Source organism: Callorhinus ursinus, unplaced genomic scaffold, assembly GCF_003265705.2.
Source record: "Callorhinus ursinus isolate GAN/ISIS: 27379988/994484 unplaced genomic scaffold, GSC_fseal_2.0 scaffold5, whole genome shotgun sequence".
Classification (NCBI taxonomy): Eukaryota; Metazoa; Chordata; class Mammalia; order Carnivora; family Otariidae; genus Callorhinus; species Callorhinus ursinus.
This window is the reverse complement of record NW_027397067.1, coordinates 20,655,123-20,678,257: the sequence shown is the minus strand read 5'-3', so window position 1 is coordinate 20,678,257 and position 23,135 is coordinate 20,655,123. Positions and strand designations below refer to the sequence as shown.

Sequence of the window (23,135 nt, the reverse complement as noted above, 5' to 3'; positions counted from 1 at the left end):
TCTCTTTCACTGAGCCAGCGGGTTGGTAAATCTGTAAGTGATCTGTCATGGAGAGCCCCTCGCCACTCATGGGCTTCGCTCATGACTGTGGTTCATGGTTATATGTAGGTAGACCTTCAGAGGCCTGTATATCCATCCACAGAGTTCTTTCCAAAACACAGCGGCTCACCCAGACCACATTCCCCAGGCGCTGGGGCAACCTGCTTTCTTTGGTGACAATAGTTTATGTATTGAGACACTTCCATCCTTCCATCCTACTGGGCGTGTTCAGCAGGGTATCTGTCCTGGTTTTATACTTACTGTTAGTTCTTGTCCTCAGTCGGCTCTGACCTCCTTCCTTCTGTCTAAGTCACTCGATATGATAGAGATGACCTGAATACCACTGGCCAAAAACCATCAGCTTATTAGTTATAAGATAAAAAAATAAGAATATAAGGAAAGATTCTTTCCTTATAAGATTTGTAATGACCAGCAACTACAGTGCCTTTGGTATGTCTCTCTTCTCATAAATACATTTACTCTATTTTCTTTCTGTCTGGGATTGTGGCTGGGAAATCAGTATGGGTGAGAAGAGATGATACTTAAGCATAAACAGATTAAGAACTAATTTTGGAGGTTTAGTGATGAAGGAAACATACCAATTCCCTGGTCCCTACCTGTCTGATGGCCAATCCTTCCGCAGACACAGAGCCAACTGCTCTGTAGGGAAGGCTGGATGTTATTGCAAAGGATGGGAAGGAAGCGAGTCAATGGAGTAAAAAACAAAATCCTGTTCTTTGCTGCCAAAGCATCCGGACGTTTCCACTCTTGGCTAGTGAGAGTTATCGGCGTAACAGGGCTCTCTGCTCTCTGCCTTGGTCTCTCCACACCAACAGCCCCCTCCCCTGGGCCTCCCCTCCCCTCCTTACCAAGGCTCCCGCCTCTCAAAAAGAAACATCAGGTTATTTTAAAACCGTGACCTGAGAAGGCCTCTCAGGCAAGCCCATGCAAGCTGCTTTCTGCAGCAATCCTAATTGCACATCTGCAGCAAAGCTGCCCCCAGTATCCGCCTAGAAGACAGACCCATGTTTCTACAACCAGACCAGGGGGCACCACTCTGCTGCTCTGAGGAGCATACCATTTGATTGTTATTTTTATGAGATCATGCTCAGGAATATCATGTAAGACAACCGAAGGGAACGCCTGATACAAATTTCCCCCATTCACCCTACGTGCTTCTCTTCCTTTCCACTTAGCTACTTACAAAGGTTGGAAATGTGATTCCTAATCACAACACTAGACCAGGTCCTTTACGCCAGGTCCCGTGGCCAGCCTGCCCCGTGGGCTCATGGCAAGAGCTCGTTGGTGTACCTGCCTCTGGAGACACGGCGTGGAAGGAAACGGGGTGAGGGAAAGGAGGGAGGTGGGGAGCAAAGGAAAGACCGGTGTTCAGCAGGTCCCAGAACCTACGTTATTACTCACATGTGTTGGGAAGCATTGGGGTACAGTTTTGAAAACTGTGGGGCCGAGTCCTCGGGGCCGTGGGGCGCAGCGTGGCTGATCACCATCATAATGGGCCTATGGGGATACATTCTCTTAGACATTTTGAAGTAATTAATGCTCTCGTTAGTGATTAAGTCTGTGAAGTAGTCCTGAAACATACATTTGACACAAAACAAAAATTACAAAAGGTGACATTCATCAGATCACATTTGAATACTGCTTTCCTCAGAAGCATCTCACTGAATGAAGGGATAAGGTCTAAAGCAGGAAGGAAGATGATGCTTCCCAAAGCAGCAAAACATCTTCCGTAACAGACAAAATCAGTTGCCGGTTACTTTCTAGGGTGGCTAGCTTGGTAACATGCAAAAATTGTATTTTGAGTTAGGCACAACTTAGCAATTAGGAAAGAAAAAAAGTCCAGTCCTGTGTGACCAAGATAATGATCAGAGCTGGCAATCCAAATGCTAGAGCCCATTGAAACACCGGATACATATTTCATTCTCAGGTTTCATTGATGTAATTCGTCGTTGACAAAAAATTTAATTACTTCAAGGGCAGGAAACACCCACGCCCACTACAAATTCACAGTTGCAGAACACATACACACACACACATGCACACGCACACACATGCACAAACAAAAGAAAAGGTCTTTTTTTTAAATTCAAAATTCACCTGTGGGAATTACACATTAATTGCTAATGAAAGCCATAGCCAAAATCTGGGTGCACATGGAAAAGCTGCAATATTTTATCAATTAATTCACTCGAAACACTAAATATGGGGAGCATTTGATTTCCTGCAGATTATACTGTTAATTGCACAACTAAAATGATACAGCTGCTGGGATTGGAGCCTGACTTGTTAATAAAATGACCCAAGCTGCAGTCTGAGGACCTGATGCAACTCTGTAAGGGGGAAGGAAGAAATGGAATGAAAAGGAACGATGAAAACTTAAATTAAACCACTTGCTTCCTCTAAGTGGGTATCGTTGGCCTGGAGCTCCAGTACAAAGTTTATTCAGAAAGTGCCCAGACAGCATTCACAGTGTCAGAGGCTCTCAGGCATGACTAATCACATGTAGATTCAGGGACCAGCACAGCTGCAAAAGCAGTGCCCAAGGGAGGAAATCTGTGTCACATGTCATTGTGAGGACAACTCCACAGGCCATCACCTTCTTCCATGGGAGTGTCTGTTTCATTCCTTTTCTCACTAAAAAAAAAAAAAGCCATATATTCTTTCCGGACACAGTTGTCTTTGACACTTAATCAGCTGTGATAATGGGCAAGTTACGCTAATTTTAGTCTTTGGAGGGAATCTTGATTACTTTGCTCTCCTTAGGACAACAGGGAAAGAAAGGTTAATAGCTTGAACAAGGAGCATGAAAGCATCCCCACAGATAAAAAATGATAGCGGTGACAATTAGCGCACTTTGTAGGACATTGCTCAAATCTGCCTCCAAGGTCCCCGCCAGCTCTCAACTTTGATGAATCTGGAATCCTATTAGCAATGTTTGTGAATTCATTTGCATTCATTGTTTTCTGAAGGGGACAAAAGAGCGAGACTACAACACCTTATCTCCCAAGTTCCTTGAGCTCAAATCGGGCCAAGCATAAAGGCAGCACTGTGCCAAAATTAAATCAAGTTCCCTCTCTCTGATTTCTACCAATGGCTCTTTCGTAGTGATCTACGCTAGATAGAGCAGATTGTCGGCTTCTTATAGATAAGTGAGGAAGAGCTGGGCATGGCTAGAAGGGAAGAGGTATTTTAGGCTAATTAGCAGGCTAAATTCGAAGGTATTTTCCCCTTCACTCTTGTCATCTGAAACTTGTTTTATTTTCGGTTGGCAATCACAAAAACTTTGTGAATTTTAGAAAGTCTAATCTGGGATGGATTTGTTAGAGACACGGAGGGACGTGTGGATTTCAGTTTCTATGAACTGATTTGGAAATCCGGGGATTGATGGCCCCAGGGACTTTTGTGGACTCTCGCTGCTGTGGGGCAGGTGTCCTTGTCACATATCAATGCTTGGTCAGACAGGAGGAAAAGCGAAGAATGTGGTTTCCCCGACCTTTGATTATTGCGCTTGTCTGCTCAAAACCTGAAGCCACAGACGAAATGCACTTTTACACCAGTGAAAAGCGAAATGGTACAAGATGAACATTTCATTATGTGGACAAATCCTCTAGGGAGTAAAAAATTAAAAAAAAAAAATCACAAGACCGAGTGGAGGCATCTATGATTTTCTTGATGATACTTCATCAAAGGCTGATTGCCTTTCATCCTAATGAGGGAAAAAAGAATCACTATTCAAAGTCGGTGTTCCTTGAAAATCTTTTTCTTGCCTGGAGTTTAAAATTACCTTCAAATTTCTCATTCTAACATTGTGAGAACATAGAAAGCCAATCTCGTGGATAAGTTAACTCACTGAAAATGGCTTTTCCCCATTATGCACAAAGTAAATTGATGCAGCGTAAAAGTGCCTGAAAATTACCTTTGCATAATCAAATCCATGCTTTTCTTTGATGCCATTACGACAAACAGTGTAATTATAGAAACGAGAATTCTTGATTAATCCAAGCCATTCTCGCCATCCAGGAGGGATGTAGCTGCCATTATATTCATTGAGGTATTTTCCAAAAAAGGCTGCAAAGGGAAAAAAAGGATTATTTTCTCATATGAAATGATTAATCACAAATAAATGCATAAATGCGCAAGTATGAAATTAGGATTTGAAAAAGGGGCAGTAAAACAAAAGTAAACCTTGGTAACGCCAAAATATAGTGTAATACCCTGATCCTTTGGCAAAGTGACACACAGACATTTTCCTTTTGAATAAATAAGCGTAGTACCCATGTACATGGATTATAGCGCAATAAAATCACCATAATGATCACGGTACTCGGGGTGCATCTGTTTCTTGCCGTCCTGCTAGAATAAAAGCAGAATGTACCCTTTTGTTAAGTTGATGGAACAGTCAGAGAAGTAGCCAGTGGAAATGTGGAATGCTGTCTCTGGGCAAATAGTTGGGGGGGACTGAAAGTTCAGTCTTGGTGAGAAAATAAGTTTTTAACCTACTATTTGAGAGTTATAAATTATAAAAACCCTATAGAAAAGCTTGTCTTTATGTTTGCATATCCAGAATACAAATTTTCCAAGTCAAGGAACCATGGTAAACTCCGTTTCTTCAGCACATGGTAAGGGTTTTTATGTCACACACATTTTATGGTGTTGGTGTTCATGTTATGTGTATTTTATGAATGTGTATGTCTATTATTGATAATAAAAAGTTCCGGTGACACAGAATTACTACACAGATGACTAACTTTCATAGAATCATAGTCTAAGAGAAGTACATGGGACACAGACACTCTACTGCTCATCGATGAGGCCCCTGGAGGGACTTCACATTTGTAACTTTGGCATGTCTCACCTAAGGAAGGCCACTGGGCAACAGAGCCTACCAATCCTTTCAGAGGGAAACTTTGGATTTGGATTTGGTCCTCTGCCAAAGAGGATGAGAAGAGATGGGCAAAGAGGAGAGAGTAGGGCAGGTTGGGGTTTCGGGAACAAAATGGGTTAGATCTTGAAGTCAAATCCTTGTAACTCTCAGAAGGGTAGCCAAAAATGTATTGTCGGCACACTTTTGAGAAAGAGGGTACTATTAATTTTCTTTCCTTTTTTTTGGATACATTCACTTACTTTAATCACACTGCATACACCACGTTATCACCACGGAATGTAAATTCAGGTTAGACAAGAGAGCTTCACAAGTGCAATAAAGCATTCTGGAGTATACCAAAGTTTGTGTGTAATGGCTGACCAAATCACCTTGCTGATAAATCATTAACCACTTCAATTACAGGTAATGTGTCAACATTTATGATTCTTACAGAGAAAATAAACAAACTGCATACATTTAAGAAGTGTTTCTCCTTTACCTTTGCATTAGTACTTAAAATCCATGCTTCTACTTCAAGATGACATTCAAAAATTATTCTAATACCACAGCGGCATAACTCTCTGCAATTACAGAAAAGCCAAACTGGGATCCATAGTGAAGGTATTCTCATGTTTACATGCATGATTCTGAGACAAATCCTACTTCTAAGAGGCTGTTACCAGTTTTTTAGGTTTGGTTTAAAGACACACACATTTTCATTTGTGGGGAAAGTGAAGAATGTGGTATTCCATGCACTGTTCTGAATGGGTTTTTTAAGAGCCAACCAGCCCTCAGAACTGCAGGATTCAATCAGTCTGCAAGACAAGGAGGGTACTATTTCTAATAGTTGTAATTTCACCAGGAAGGCAGGCATAAACAAGCACTATTCTGGGTAACCTAGATGTTTGGTCACCCTAGTAGCCATATACATAGCCTTCCCCTTAAGTAGAAGGGAGCAAAGAAATTTTTATGTATGTATTTGTAGGTGTATGTGTTTACGTGTGTGTGTTGCATACACACACACTTCTACCTATATATCTATGCATATGTAATACACACATGCACGCGAGCTTTAATTTTTCTGATTTTCAAAAGGCTGCCATCTTTCATTTTAGGGAGAAACTATGGCTAATCAGATGCCTTCCATGTCAAAGCCACTGTGTAGCTTCACTAAGCTGGTTTCACAGGTGTCTCCACTTACACACACGAAGAAAGATCGCTCCTGGACAGGCCCGGTAAGATGAAAACAGATCCCAGAATCAGGCACTTTATCAGTATCGCTCTTAAAGCACACATTTCTGAATCTCAGCACTGTCCACGGTACGTTATTTCTGCGTCTTGATGGGCTAGCTAGCTCGCTTTCATCCTGATACACAGCTACATGTAGGATACCTCCAGAGGAATGTTTTCCTCACTCTTAATAGGCTCGTCCAGAACGGAATGAATCGTTTTCCCTTCCAAGTGCACTTCTCTCCTCAGATACCCTTTTCTTCTCCGAGTGTCATAGTCATCTTCCTGGTTGACCAGGCTCAGCACCCCAGAGCCTTGCCCGGTTCACCTGCTCCTTTGGTCGCCTTGCTAAGCAGGCGCCACCACCTGAAGATTCTACGTGGATAACAGCTCTCGAACCTGCCCCTCTTTCTCCGATTACTCGATGCCCCTCATGAATGCTCACAGTCTCCTTCCAGAGCCCCTAACCAGCCTCCCGGGTCTGTCCACTCTTAGTGCCACCTTCTTGAAGACCGGCTCTGGTGACCTCACCTCGTTGTCACAATCGTGGATGGAGCCCCCTCAAGTTTCATTTGAGAGAATCAAGTTTCACTTGATAGCATATCATGCAAGGCCACCTTTGGATCTGGATAAAATCCCTCTCTTTCCGATCCCAGCCTGCATTTCTGTTATTTGTGCCTCTCTCTGGAGAATGTGTTTTCTCCATTTGCTCTGGTTTTCAGCTCTTATAGCCTTTGCCCGTGCTAGTTCCCGCATCTCCCTGATGTGTATCAAGGCTAGACCAGGTGCCCTTCCAATCCCAGTCTTTGCCCAGTCCCCCAGCAATTTGTCTCTGTGGCTCGAATGCCATCTTCCCTTCCTTCCTTGTGCTATGGTTCTGCTCGTATGTAAGGTAATCCCCCTTAGACTGTAAGGCTTTGAGGGTGAATTTCGCCTTTGCCTCATCGCTATACTCCCCCGGCTCCCCATCCTTGCGCATAGCCTAGGGGCTTCATAGTTTTTGTTTCCTGCACTGGGGTTCATGGACCTCCATGTATTCTGGGGATTCTACAAGTTCTAGACTGATGTTTTCACTGGAATTATAAGTGGCTGAAGTTGCTATTTCTGACGAGATTTATTTTCTTTGAAGAGTTAACTCAAGTCCGAGAAACACAGCACTGTTTATTTGTTGAATGAGCGTTTATATGTTGAGTCTGCAAATGAGTAAATCCATCAAATGGTCAGTTGGCCAAACGCCCACTGCTTGATTACTCTGCCAGGCCCCAGAGCAGACTGATGTGTGTGGGACAAAGTGTCAGAGGATCTCAGGTCAGATAGAACTCAGGATTTCCCTCTGAGCAGACTACGTGCAGTAGGAATTCTAATGAGGGGTTCTCGTCTTCAGAGACCAACCCCCTTTTCACAGAGAACCACAAGATGATTTTCCTTTCTGACAAAAGGCAATAATGACTTTGAGTCAGAGATGGCAGACCAGGGCCACACCCCGCCAACATGACTTCAGAAGGGGACTATTTCCAGGAACTTTTCACTTAATAACCTCAGGCCCTGCTCTTTTGCTCTTTCTTCTGGCCTGCTCCTCATCCCCAGGGCTCCCCCGCCCCTTTTCTCTCCTTTGGTCTTAAAAGAAGCAGACGAGTACAGTGGTTTGGAATATAGACCCGGAAGCCGGCCCGCCTGGGTTTAAAACCTGGCCGTGCTATTTGCTAGCTATCCATCCACAGGGAAGTCACTTGGCCTCTCTTCACCTCCAGTTCTCCCATCTGCAAAACCATGAGGATGATGATAAGAACAGTGGTAGGGTTGTTGTGAGAATCCAGTGAATTAAAACATATGTAAAGCACTTCAAACAGTGCCTGGCACCTAACAAGAGCTTATTAAATACCGCTGCTGCCTGTATTATTATTAGCAGTACCATTACCATCAACCTCCCAACCCTGTGTCCTGATTTTAAGTACTTTACCATTCTGCAGTAGGAGGACGTCTTGTCTGAGTTCTGTACTTGGGAGTCTGAAAAAATTTTTCGAGAGGTTACATCTTTTTCCTCCCCAATCAGACTTATTTTGTGGCAACCAATTCCCATTTGGCTTACATTTTCCTGCTTAATTAGTTTTTAGATTTTTTTTTCTTTTTCTGCCACGTTCAGTTTTGTTCTCTGTTTTTTTCCTCTGAGGGCAGCCAAGACAGGATTTTCCTGCCTTTCCCTCATTGTGGTCCTTGTTTGGTTGTTTAGCGCTGCTTTCTACCCATTGCCATGGCCATTGCCCCTCCCTTAATCCTCCCCTTATAAACTCTTCCTTTGAGTCTCTTAATAGTCCTTGTTACTGGCTTCAGAACTCCCTCCAGGTTTTCGGTGTCTTTGTGCTAATGGAGTGTAAAATATGTACTCAGGATTCCAGATGTGCCCTCACCCATTGCACTCGTTCCAAGAGAGACCAGGACCTCATGCGTCACCACACGCGGCACCCCCAGTGCTGCTGGCTTCAAGTTCCTCTGGCCTTTCTTGTTGCCTCGTAACATTGAGACTCATTTGTAATCACCCCTGGCCTCTTTCAACATTATGCTTCCTGGCAGCGCTCTGCAATTGATTATCTGGGCTTCTAATTATTTTCCTCCAGATGTATTAAATCTCTTTCTCCCTCCCTAAGGTGAATTTTGTTTTCTTGCCCATAATGTCATTCTATTATGTGTCGTATGAAGTTTTTCTTATCCTTTGGCATTGGCAATTCAGTCAATTTACTACTATGGGAATATATCTCGAGCACACTATCTACCTGCCCTTTTGTATCATTCTCTTTTCTGAGACACCATTAAATACTTCCCTTTATGGCTACTTAAGAAAGGTGGGTGGTGGGGGGGTCAGGTGACAGGGAGAAAGATCAGAAAGACCTGATTATAATTACTGTTGACTTTAGGCCATGCTACTTCTGTCCAGGACTATCTGTTACATAATACTTTAAAAATTTCTCTTCAAATCTTTTGAAGCAAAGGCCTTTTAGTCAGCAATAGGAACTATACAAAAGATTTCTGATGCTGTGGAGAAGTTAAATCTTATTTAATGTAACAAATGATACACTAATTGAGCTTTTACTCAATCAATTGTCATTGATAGGTTTGGGGTCACAGGATTTTACTGGTAGTAACTGACAAACTAACAATATACATAATTTTGAACCAAGTTAAAACTATAATTCCCCAACTAGTCTGTAAGTCTAATGAAGACAAAGATCTTTCTTTATATCTCTTCATATCCCAGCATTTAGTGTAATTCTAGGTATACATAGTTCAACGAATGTATGGTAACATAAATAGATTTTGTAAAATAAAAAGACATGAAAGCAGAAAATTGATTCCTTTGTCCAAATTATTTTGTTACAAAAGAATTTTTTACAAAAGAATTTATTGCAGCTCTCCTTTAAATATTGCCTCTTCTACCCAAATGATATGAAGTAAAATGCGTTATGACTAAAATTTAATTCACATGTGATTTTATGTATCATGTGTTCTGATTGTAACTTGAACACTACAATCTTTAAATGAATCAATATAAAGATTATAGGGAGAGACTCTTACTTTTACCTTAAAACTTATGCCAGGTTTTACATTCAAGTCTATACTCTCACAAGAAATTCACACCAAATTATTTTTTTGAGCGGATAGTCAGGCAGGATATTCATTTTTATGATAGATAATCCAATATCATTCCCACTTCACTTGTCAGAACATAAAATGCAATAGACATGTTGCTGTATTTTCCCCTTTTGAAAATTTAAGCTGTTGGAGAGTCATATTTTCCATGAGTAAAGTTAGAAAAAATTCCGGCTATAGCCAGTCCAAAAATATGCCTCAGTTCTGAGAAAGAAAAATCATGTCATACGATGGTAAATATAATATTGGATCAATTCAATCCATTGAAATCCACGTATTCTGGATGCCTCCCAAAATTAGCCTCTTAGTAATTTGTCTTCTTGGAGTTATTCTTCATAAAACTGATTACTGCGTTGTGCTTTTCTCGTGATGAATATTTATATGTATGATACATATTTTAGCCTCTTGCATTATTTTTCTTAGGTTCTCAGCTAAACGTTCCAAATAATGTATTCATTATTAGAAAAATGATAAAATCTTTATATATCGGCTTTCCCCCCTCTAGTTTAGTGGCTTATAAATAATTATGTTGGTTTAATAACTCTTCCCTAATTCTCTTAACTTCCTAAAATGCCTATCATCCATTTTCAAATGGGTCTCTGTCCCTGGTTAGATCCATAAACTATTGTCAAAAGGCATCTTTGCTTCCTAATCGCCTGACACATTTCAATATTTTCACATCAAAGATAAATTTAAATTGTATAGGTCTCTATCGCTGCCATTTTCGTCTTCCAATTTGTACTTTTGTCTGATTCACTAAGGGGCACATCAACATTTATTTTCTTCTGTGCAGATCATCCTTCTATTTCTAACTATTCGGAAAAGTTCTTGTTCCCTTTAAAGAATTCCTTTTCCTTTGTACAATGACTCACTATAAATTCAATTATTACCTAAGTGTCTAGACCCCTGAGCAGAAAGAAGGTTGGCCTTGGAATCAGACTTCGCTTCCAGGAGCAAGTCTTCTATCCCCGGAGAAGACAGCTGGGCTATACAAAGAGCCTGACAGTTGTCATCGGGGCAGCCTTTTTTTTTTTTTTTTTTTAAGATTTTATTTATTTATTTGACAGAGAGACAGCGAGAGAGGGAACACAAGCAGGGGGAGTGGGAGAGGGAGAAGCAGGTTTCCTGCTGAGAAGGGAGCCCGATGCGGGGCTCGATCCCAGGACCCTGGGATCATGACCTGAGCCGAAGGCAGACGCTTAACGACTGAGCCACCCAGGCGCCCCGTGTCATCGGGATAGCCTTATGGTGCACAGTGTCATTCAAGACCCAACCCATACAGGTAGGGTAGCACACTGGCAAGAACCCTGAAGACCAACGTCCTGACACCTGCTCTCCCCATTAGAACATCAGATGTGTCACTTTTGATCTTGTTGGCAGAAATTTGCTCACCTGAAAATAAGGGACTCGAACTAAATTCTCTCTGTTTTATCCAAGCTCTTATGATCTATTGTAGGGTAGATACAGCATAGTCTAATTGAAACAAGTGCCAGAATACGCTACACTTCTTAGAAGCAACCGATTTATTTCTATCTTGGTGACTCGGTAAACTTTGCAATGGATGGCATTTCGATTTTTGCTCTTGCCATCTGGAAGCTTAGTTCCCCCACATAGGCACCCTTTCTCCACAGCTCCACGGCACGCACTTTGTATACCAAGCTTTGCCTTGACTTTTACTGGTACGACTCTTCATTTCCATTTGCCAAGGTCCTTACTGTTCTGTATCCTGCTATCTTTATGTGTCTCTGAAGGCACTTTGGAATGAGGCACGACAGAAACGTACGTAAAGAAATGAGATGATGGAAAAAGGAAAGACTCTGGAGTCAGATGTGATGGACCCATCCTATCACTGATTAGCCTGTGACAACTCTCCTTAGTCTCTGTTTCGTCTTTGGTAACACAAGCAAATCCTTTCTTTCAAAGTTGCCCGAAGAATTAAGTGAGACAATTTAGCTAAAGTGCGTGCTGCACGGTAGGTAAGCAAAAAATACTAATTTCCTTCTTTTCCCTCTTTCTTTTTTCTCTCTAGTTTTCTTGAGGTATTATTTATAATCAAAAATTGTAATATACTTGGGGCACCTGGATGGCTCAGTCTGTTAAGCGACCAGCTCTTGGTTTCAGCTCAGGTAATGATTTGGGGTCATAAGATTAAGCCCTGGGTCGGGCTCCATGCTCAGTGTGGAGTCTACTTGTCCCTCTCTCTCTCCCTGTGTTTGCGCATGCTCTCTCTGTCTCTCTCTCAAATAAATAAATAAAATCTTTAAAAAATTGTAATATATTTAAGGTGTACAATCTGATGGCCTGAAATACATAAACATTGTGAAATATTCACCACCTCCAAGCCAACCAATACATCCATCACCTCATATCTATACTATGTTCCTTCTTTTTTCTTTTATGGTGACAGCACCAACCCTCTTAGCAAATTTCAAGTGTACAATACAATATTGTCAACTCGGGTCCCATTGCTGTACACAATTTCTTCAGAACTCATTCATCTTCTTGCTTTTTCTTGATCTGCCCTGAAACAAATTAGCAAAACCTAGTGGACCACTCTAAGTCCTGGCAAGGTTCTCTGTGTCATCCTGCATCTCTATTTCTTATGACAGACATCATCCATATCACTCTGGATATGGGGAGAGTCCCGACCCTTCAAGCTCTATATCTGCTACTAGGTTTTAAATTATAGAGAGCCTGAAAATTGAAAGGCATCGATGTCACATGATGCTTCTCATGAACAAAACATAATTTGGTGGTTAAAATCAGGAACCAGGCATTAAGGGAACATTTCTCTGAGTTGGTCACACAATATTTGAAATCCCCACCTCAGTTATAAAACAGAGCCAAGTACATTTGCTGTCTCTAAACCCCACAGGGATGTTTGATGGATTTGCAAAGTGCCTTTGAGCTCTCAGATGAAAGGTGCCATAAATTTAAATCACTTACGTGAGAAAACACACTTAGGATAAGGCACTCTGAGTAACCTAGTTTCTTTCCAAAGCATAAGCAAACACCCTTGAGAGTCATGGGAAGAGCTTCCTCTCTGAATGGAGATCTTGAGATGCTTGTGAATGACAATGCTATCATAGTCAAAATCAATATTTTTATCCATAAACAACAAGTATTAAGTGCCCACAGAATGTTCTGCAAATAAACAGATGGCCTCATATTTTTCAAGTACAGTGGGAAAAGTTCATTTCACTTTTTAAAGGTACTTAAGAGAATATATTTTTCTGAAATCCTTTACTTTTAAATCTTCAGAATAGAGAATATGTAGACCTAAAAATCATTTCCAGTGAGCTTTAGTGATGATATCCTTAAATCTTATAAGTCTAGGTGGCTCTGAAAAAAACCATTTTTGCTCTGCAGTTCTTCTATAAACATCTTGGTTGCCTTTCATGAAGAAGGATTCAGAAAACCCAAGGAGAGCATCGACATGCTGAGAATTCTCTTAGCCTTTATTCAAAGGCTTTGGGGGCTAAACCAGAAGGAGCCTTGCTTCTTTCTTAGAAAGATTGGCATGACGTTTATGACTTCTCTTGAAAGAGATCCCTGATTTTCAAAAGACCAACTAACCAGAAACCTCTTCTTGCCTGCTTAGGATTGGGGATGTCTTCCCTTCTTGGCAGATGGGCATGAACATCTGGGACCTAAAAATAACCACAACCTGAGCTAAAGAAACTCCAAATTCTATCAATTAGGAATGAACGAATAAATGAATCAATAAGGTACACCCCATTGGTTTCCTCATTCGGTTATTTATTAATTCAAAAAATCATTTTGATCACCTATTATGTCCCAGATCTTGGAGTAGATGCTAAGCAGTTTCAAAATATTTGATGATTTCTCATTGAAAAAATCAGCAGAAATGTACTGACACCTTAAGACAAGCCTCAAGCTGTACCATGATCCCTTGAGATCTGGGAGGTTGAGGTAGGCAGGTAAATGGGGGTGAAAGCTCTTCTGTTGCGGATCCTCTTAGGAAATTCCAACCACTGGGTGCTCTGATGAATATAACATTTTCATAATGTGCCCACTGAGAATCACTTTTTTTCTAAGGGATCTCGCATCGGTACATTCTTCAGAGTAAAAAAGGATGGGATGGGGAGGATCCTGATAGCGAAGAGAAAAGCCTACACTACCTCCAGTTATTGTAACTTTATATATTGCATTACATGAGGCATTTTCCTGTATCTAAGAAGTACCATCAGAGGTTCATTGGCTAGCAAGTCCACCTTTACCTGTTCTGTAGCCAGTGTTGTTAAGATATACAGCAAAAGTCCGAGGTTCGTGCATCGCCTGCCATGAAGGTGAGGAGCAGTTCTCATTGTTGGTGTAGACGTTGTGGTTGTGCACATACTTTCCGGTGAGCATGGAGGACCGGGAGGGGCAGCACATAGGGGTGGTCACAAAAGCGTTGGTGAAGGTGGCCCCCCCGTGCTCCATAATCTTTCTTGTTTTGTTCATGACTTGCAGGGACCCTGGAAGGCACAATTCCAGCATTGTTTAGCAGAGCGCACCACACCACGAATGCCCATTGATGTCATGTCACTCAGTGACTCTGTTCCCCTGATTTATTAATTTCCCTCCATTGGCTTGAAGGAGTCGATAATTTGACAGCTCTCATTTCCAGAACAAAATTAAACATTTGGGATCCTACCATCTCAAGCATTTTGCAGAATAATAAAACTCATTTCAGCTTCTCCTCTCCTTACTCACAAAGAAAAAAAAATGCAGGCTAATCTGATAATGAAAGCTAGAATTTTAGATATGGAGCAAATTCAAAGGCCAGCAGCCTTTTGAAGATTGCAAGAGAACAAGAGCCTGTTACACAGGGCATCAAACCCCCAACCCACAGCATATGCACAATGCTTGTGACATTGTTGAGGTTACTACTTACAGTGTTTTAATCATAGGAAACTAAAGAGGAAAACCATTTTTTTTCCTCTTAAGTAAAAGTCCCTCCAAAATGCCTGTCTTTAATTAAAAAAAAAAATCTTTATTGTAACTTGGTATCCTCTAGCAAAGTCACCAAATACCCTCCAGTTTTTCCATCAGGATAGCACTGCCAGTTTATACTTTCACCTGTTTATGTGTAATATTAAAAGATAGATTGTCTGCTTATGAAAGAGCAATGATTCTATTGCACTCAAAAGTATTTGCATAGAGTAAAGTATTCCATTTTGACTGCAAAGGATGAAATTGTAACATAAGATTGCCGAGGAAGAAAAAAACGACTTCGATTACTCTATCCAGCCAAATACTGTCGCTGAAACACATCCAAATACTGCAGAAAAAAAAGCACAGGCTAGAATTCAATAGTCTTTTCAGGACTTGTCAAGAAATGCACTACAGAGCACCACAGCCAAGCCCATTGCATTTGAATCCTGGAGCCTCACATTTCCAACAGGTCCCACTTCTTCCAAAGAAAGGGAGAAAGTCTATGTAGTTTTCCAGCAAGGAAGGAAATCGTAATGCAAACCAGGCAAGCATTCAGAGCAGAAAAGTGTGCAATGGTCCAAAAAGCCACAGTTAGCCTGATTTTTTTTCACGTATTAGCTCTTACTGTTCACATGAAACATATGAAAACAGGAGGAAGGTTTCTAATTGGGTCTCATTAGAGCTCCCTAAAACAGGCTTCAGTTAGGAGGATTCCTAACTGCTTTTTCTCCTCTGGTTGTCTTCGGCGGATCAAGCAACCTTTTTGTAACTGGTGAATAACGTGGAGTGAGTGCCCACTTCATGCTCAACATTCTATCAACCTCAGCACTCTGGGTTGCTCCCCCAAGTGTAGCATTAACAAAAGAAATGGAAAATTCTCTGCTGCCTCGGTCTTTAGAGGTAAACTATCTAGACGAGAACCGACATATAGAAACCACTTGGGGCTATTTGCAAAGCCACATAAGAGTGTGGGGACAGCGGTAGTGGTACAAATAAGGTTAGGGAGGACCGAAGGGGATGTCTGATGAGAGTTCCGAAACAAGAGACGAGGACAAATGGAAGGAGAGCAGGAAGAAAAACACAAGACAGGTGAAGTATGTTCGTGGCAGCATGGGGAGGATGGTGTGTGTGCTCTGGAGGTGGGAGGAAGTCGAGGGATGAGTACAGCACGTTGATTTCCTAGGATGAAAAAGAACATGGGGAATTCTCTTGATGAAACACAGAAGGTAGAGTTAGTGAATGGCTTCGAGGCTGGGCAGAGATATTTGGATTTGATAGAATAGCGAAAATGAAGGCAGAATGGTTTCTCTGTCAAAGGAATGAACGACGTGATATGGAAAACGTCTTTGAGGGGTGTTGTTGTGGCAACGGGGGATGGAGGCATGTGCATGGAGGAGGAAATAGGCTGGTCCACCAAGGTTAGAGCCGAGATGTCGCTAAAGACATTAGGCCATGAGGTGACATAGACTTGATCTGGACTGTGCCTCTAAAATGGAGGGAGCCTCGAAGAAACAGATCCAAGAGACGTTGTCATGCATCAGAAGATAATGAGTTGACTAATAATACCTCAACGTTTTCAGCACAGGAAGAAAACTGGAAAAGTAATGGTTTCACTGTCACTCAAGAAGTAACTAAAAAGACAGATGCCCTGTAGAAGATCAAGGAAGTCCATTTCAGAAATGTGTTTTATATTTATTGATCAGGTGGGGGAAACGTCCTGGAGATGGAGATAAATAGATGGATAGAGACATGGGGGTGGGGAGAGAGTGAAAGGTAGATGGTTGCGTCTATTCACTTACTCCTCTCTCCTCTTTACACCTCTGCAGTGCTTACTTAGTGTAGTATCTTGAATTTTGGGAAAACTGAGCAAACATTACTGATGGATTTTCATTGCCTACTATGCTCTTTATTACAAAGGATGGGCTATCAATTTCCTTTATGAGCCCTAGCTGAACTCATATTTAAAAAAGCACTGGACGAACAGAGTATGGACTCTGAGAAACAAACTGAGGGTTCTAGAGGGGAGGGGGGTGGGGGGATGGGTTAGCCTGGTGATGGGTATTAAAGAGGGCACATTCTGCGTGGAGCACTAGGTGTTATGCGCAAACAATGAATCATGGAACACTACATCAAAAACTAATGATGTAATCTATGGTGATTAACATAACATAATAAAAAAAATTAAAAAAAAGGCACTGGAAACCATCCTCCAAGGTCCTGAATCACCTGCAATCTCCTGTTTACAGACTCATTCAGACTGCAAATATAGGATGGTAGGTAGAAATCGGACCTAAGGTCAAATAATATACAAAGTGGTACCAAAACTTAGGCCAATTCATAATCTGGACTTGCTCCAGCAAGGGCTCCCCTCCCATTCTAAATGTCACTCTTTTAATGAACTAGGCAGATTATGTTGAGGTCCTAAACAATCTGTCCAAATTCCAACCAGTCCCTAAGTCAAAGGGATTGATGAGGACATTTGGTCCCCGGAGTCACCGTGACCACTGCAGCCCCAACATTAGGATTTGTAAAGGTGGGTATCTGGCCTGAAGTGTTCTCAGTAAAGAATAGATTCTGAGACAATGTTCCTTCAACTTTAAACATCACTTGGAGAGCATGTTATGTCAGAATTCTGGGCCCGCCCTGCAATGCTGATTTCAGAAGACTTGGGAAGGCACCAGAGAATTTGCACTTCCAACAAGCTCCCTGGTGAGGCCGCTGCTCCCTGTCCATGGACCACACTCACGCTCAGAGAAGTAGTCCGGGTTGGACACAGAAGCAGGGAAGCCGCGAGCTGGGCGAGACTTTAGCACGTGCCTCTAGGCGGCTCAGCCCACTCCCCAAGGCTGTAAGATACGGCAGACCGGAATCAGAAACATCCATGTCATGCTTACTGTCAGCCAGGTTCTCTTCTGAGCCCTCACACTCATCAACTCATTTAATCCTGATGGTAAGCCTTAATAGCAGGTGCTCTTATCTATTATTCCCATATAAGTATCACAGACGATAAAACTGAGGGGCAGAAGGGCTAAATAACATTCCGAGGGCCACACATAGCCTAGGTCGCCAAGCCCAGAAGCAAATGCAGGCAATCTGCTCCAGAGACCGAGCTCTTAAGCTCCATCTAGGCTGAGTACCAGCTGTGACATTGACGTTTTCAAGACTGAGAAACAGAAAAGGTGTCTGCTCATAGTCAAGATATGTCTCACTTTCCCCAGACTGATATTTCATCTAGCCTCTTTAGAGGAGACACTGACACACACGAATGCCTGCCTCCCACCCACCTTCCCCCCAAGAGCTGAAGGATCTCAGGAGCTCAGGCCTGGTGAGGGCTGAGAGGGCCGTAGACGTGTCTGACTTCGTCACTGGCGTGAAATGCCACCTCTGATCTTGGTGGGTTCTCCGCAGATGATGGAGCCCAGGAACCCTCCCTCTTCACTCTGAGTTAGTATGCAACAGGAAGGAAAGCACGAAGCACCTTCTTTTTCATGGCTGTGCGATGACGAATGTCAGGCAGTAACACCGCCTCCCTCACTGAGGGAGACTGCACCACTGACTTTTCCTTGGGAAACTCTCCCAAAAGCTGGTCTGTAATGAAACTCATCATTCCACACTTACAGCTGTTGAGATGAATGAATGGGACGATGTCCTGCCTCGCTGTTGGAAGAGCTCAGTTTTGTTTTAAGCTGCAACTGCTCATCTCTCTGAGGTTCAGGCCTTCGGTGCCTAAAACGCTACTCGTGCCGATTCTCAGTTATTAGAACAAGTATTTCATAGGAATGAGAAGAAGCTTAAGGCCGAAGACTCGTAACAACATTCACAAGGCAGGGCTTAGGAGGGTAAGAAGGAGAAGAGAGAGCCTTGAACTTGAACTGGTGGAAAAACATCTGGATTTGGCCACAGATCAGCTTGATCAAGTCACCTACTCTCTTTTGGTCTGAATGTCTCATCTGTAAAATGGAGCTAAGAATCGTTCCCCAACTAGATCACAGGGTTGTTGAGGAGCAAATGGCCTGATGCTTGCTGTTAGAGCACTTCACACAAGGAGTGTTGTCAGGGGCACTGGGGTTTCACTGTGCGCTCACCTCAACCCACCGTGTTAATTTCCTCCTGTCTTTTTCATCCCCGTGTCCATAAGTTACATCTGAATTCCAAAAGTGGGGATAAGAGTAAACAGGTTGCCATAGACTGAATCCTCGTGTCCCCCGCCCCCTCCCCCGACAAATGCATATGTTGAAACCTAACGACCAGGACGATGGTATTAGGAAGTGGGGCCTTTGGGAGGCGAGTAGCTCATGAAGGTGGGGCCCTCATGAATGGGCTTAATGCCCTTATATAAGAGACCCCACTGGGCTTCCTTGCCCCTTCTGCCATGTGAGGATACGTAACAAGACAGCCATCTGTAAGCTAGAAAGCGGGCTCGCACCAGACACCGAATCTGCTGGCTCCTTGATCGTGGACTTCCCAGCCTACAGAACTGTGGGAAATAAATGGCTGGTGTTTATAAGCCACTAAACCATCCATTTTGTGATAGTCTGTTCACGACTAAGACAGAGGTCAGCGATCATTTCTATGTTTTGAGACTTAAAATGTTAATGCTGGTTTATAGTTAAAAATATCAATTCTCCCCACATACACTGTCCCCCTACCTCCCCTTGTGCAAGAAGCCTGACTTCATTATCACTTAAAATTGTCCTTGGAGGTGGAAGCCTGATGAGGTTGCTATGAAGTGACTGTCACTGGGTCCAGGAGCTGGTGTGGGGGCACTGCTGACTGGCCTGGCTTGAGGACAGAGAAGGTCCAGGCCACAGCTGAGTCCCAGGTCTGCCAAGAAAAGCTGTCCCAGCGCCAGAGCTCCAGGTGGGGACTAGGGATGTCTGCATTGTTCCTGCAGGGGTGGGGATGCTTTAACAGCAATCAGCTATAGACGAGGCTACTGCTGGGTCAGCCAGCAGTGACTGGGAGGGGAGAAATGGCACTCTTCAGGAGTCCCGCAAGATCCACCACGTTTGCAATTTCAGTGGAATTAAAAAAAAAAAAAATTCCAGGCTCCAGGAACAGTTCTTTGGTTGGAGTATGGGATAGGTTACTGGGACCGGATGGGACCATGGCCAGGAATTTAAATCATTCTACACACTCCAACTCATTTATTCTCACATCATCTATGTGAAAAAGGTCAGCAGAGAGAAAATGTCCAGCTTCTCTGAATGACTTTTCCAAAATTACACAGAGAGCTTGAATTACTTCATTTACATGTCAAACTTTACAATAAAACTTTATCTTTCTTGATTCAAGCATCTTAGTGTTTAATTTATTCAATGTTTTGTACTATGAAACATTAAAGTTTTCATCAAGCCTGTTTATCACGGTCTGGAAAACTCACAAACCCAGAACTTCAATAATAAATATTGCCATCGTCATCCCTTATGGAAACTCCAGGCATGTGGGGCTCCAATACACCTGGCTTCCTAGACAGGCACACCTCATTGTGGACTGCAATGGTTCATGCTTTGATGAACAATAATGACAAGCAAGCACAACTCTTATTAATTGTGCAGTGTTGTTTCTAGATGTCATCATTTTATGATGAGCTATGGTTAACGCTTTAAATATATAAATGGTCTGTACTAAATACCTCCAGATTCCATTGCTATTTTCTCACACCAACAGTTATTTTTATAGTAAAGTATGAAACCTTAAACAGTGATATTTTCAATATTAAAAAAGGCTATATTGATCGGTTGAATATTTTGATTCTGAAAGCATAAGAAAAAAGTAACATGATAAAAGAGTATACCTTTTTCTACCAAAACCATGGGATGAGTGGAAAAAAACCCAGATATTTCAGTGAAAACCAAAGGGAAGAAACAAGATTGGGGAAGAAATGACTAAGAAGCAGATAATAAATCTGTCTGGAGTGTCTCCAGGTCACTAAGCCTCATTACTCACCCCCCTCCTCCCGCCAAAGAGCAAAAGGCCATTAAAAGAGGAGACTAATTTCTTAGAGAAATGGACTGAAAATGTCTACAGGGTCGGATAGAGAGGTAGGCAAGTGAGGGTAGCCAGGTATAAGAAAAACCAGGGAGCTTTCATCTTTTCTGCTTTTCACATTTGGTAGAGATGTGGGTGTAGAGAGCTTTCTCCGACTATGAGAAAAACAGCAGTATGGACATGATGGTAAATGGCTCCATGACCTAAATGTTGGGGAGCAATGGAGAGTGGTGGGGGCCATGATGACCTGAGGACATGCTCCACCTAGTGGGGCAACTCTGACTCCTCTTCAAACATCTACCTGATTGCTGTCTCATGGGAACGCAAGCTCTCATGCCTCTGGATTTTCCAGAAAGGTCAGAATCTGGATTTTTTTTTTTTTAACATGAAATCATCTGATTTTTAAAATGTTACCTTAATTAAAAAAAATACACTGGTCAAGCAAACCACATCTGTGGACTAGCTGAGGACTATAGATCCCAATTGTGACCCCGATTTAAAAAAACAAAGTATTTCCCTGTATTTATGGTTTCTTAATTCCACGTATGATCTGAAAGAAGCAATGGGCCAGCGTTACTGAGATGTTAGCATCAGCCCAGTTTCCTAAGAATTTAACACATGCCACATTGAGTCAGATCAGCTCTTCAGTTTGTTCCTCAGAGTGGCACCAAGGGACTCTTTTGGAACGATTTAGAGCTTAATTTCTTTGACTCTAGTTTCAGAAAGTTCGGGGAGTTCCACAGGCATTCTTTATTTCGTTCTTTTTGATTTATAAAATGCCTTAAGTACAGGAAAATACTAGAATAATGTGTCTCCTAGCTTTAATATTTTTATTATATATATATATATTTTTTTCTTTAAAAGGTTTATTTTTTTACTGAATCTTTCTCTTTTTTTTCTTTTTTTTTACTTTTTACTTTTTAAAAATTTATTTAAATTCAATTAATTAACATAAAATGTATTATTAGTTTCAGAGGTAGAGGTCAGTGATTCATCAGTCTTATATAACAACACTTAGTGCTCATTACATCCCATGCCCTCCTTAATGTCCAGCCCCCAGTTACTCCATTCCACCCCCCCAGCAGCCCTCAGTTTGTTTCCTATGATTGAGTCTCTTAATCTTATATGAGAGTCCTATGGTTTGTCTCCCTCTCTGATTTCATTTTATTTTTTCTTCTCTTCCCCTATGATCCTCTGTTTTGTTTCTTAAATTCCACATATGAGTGAGATCATATGATAATTGTCTTTCTCTGATTGACTTATTTCTTTTAGCATAAGACCCTCTGGTTCCATCCACGTCATTGCAAATGGTAAGATTTCATTTTTTTTGATGGCTGAGTAGTATTCCATTGTATATATATATGTATATATATATATACATATCACATACTAGGTCACAAATCAGGTCTCAACCGGTACCAAAAGACTGGGATCATCCTTTGCATATTTTCAGACCACAGTGCTTTGAAACTTGAACTGAATCACAAGAGGAAATTTGGACATAACTCAAATACATAGAGGCTAAAGAGCATCCTACTAAAGAATGAATGGGTCAACCAGAAAACTAAAGAAGAATTTAAAAAATTCATGGAAACAAGTGAAAATGAAAACACAACTGTTCAAAACCTTTGGGATGCAGCAAAGGCAGTCCTAGCTTTAATATTTTTAAATGTTAAACTCTTAAATTTAAGCTTTTAAAAAATTTAATATTTGATGATAATTGCTTCAGATGTCGTTTTCAAACTTTAAGGCAAAATGTGGAAATATCATTGATATTCTTGGTTACTGCTCCTCCAGAGGAAACCATCATCCCAAACTTCATGCTGATCATGTCCATGTGTGTTTTTCTAGCTTAAAAGAAAGTGTAAATCTTCCACCTATTAATATAGTCTAAAAACCTGAACTACTTACAGGACAGACACGACCTAAGCTACTTCTTAAGTTGTGCAAAAAGTAAATCCAGACATAAGGGGACCAGTGGTTAAATTATTTCATCTTTCCACAGATTAACTTTTCTCCTGGGATAATGATCTTTGTCCTATCCACCCAACTTGGGTGGGATGAAAACAGGGTAATAATGAGAACGAGTGTTCTTTGGAAAAAGATAACATGCAAGGTTCTAGCACTTCTATTAATGAATTCCTTATGTGTCTCACTCCCTTCACAAAGTACTAGTTTATTTTATTTGTCCTCAGACAAAGTTGAGGGAGTGGCCCCATTCCTACTGAGTAAGAGCTTTCTTTCCTAGCTTGATTTCATAAACTTCCATTACAACCCTTCTCAGCCTTTGTCTTCCCAGACAAAGAAGTAGAATAGTTTTCTTCTTTCCCCCAAAGAAAAGCATTCTATTACAATTTTTGTCATTGTTCTTCTAAGCCTTTTCTAAGTCTGTTATATCTTTCTG

At 41.6% G+C, this 23,135-nt stretch overlaps 1 protein-coding gene across 12 annotated transcripts in view; it reads right to left on the bottom strand.

Moving 5' to 3' along the window:
• SULF1 (sulfatase 1) overlaps positions 1 to 23,135 on the bottom strand; it is a 175,419-nt gene that overhangs the window by 54,897 nt on the left and 97,387 nt on the right. For 10 of the 12 annotated variants that reach the window (XM_073892861.1, XM_073892863.1, XM_025870700.2 and 7 more), the window contains 3 exons: positions 14,041 to 14,280; positions 3,977 to 4,128; positions 1,462 to 1,631 (listed from right to left, as the gene is read on the bottom strand). In XM_073892861.1, the coding sequence (XP_073748962.1) occupies positions 1,462 to 1,631; positions 3,977 to 4,128; positions 14,041 to 14,280 (562 nt within the window). Of the gene's footprint in view, positions 1 to 1,461; positions 1,632 to 3,976; positions 4,129 to 14,040; positions 14,281 to 23,135 lie in introns of those variants that run through there. The other 2 variants (XM_073892865.1, XM_073892868.1) reach the window with 1 other exon arrangement.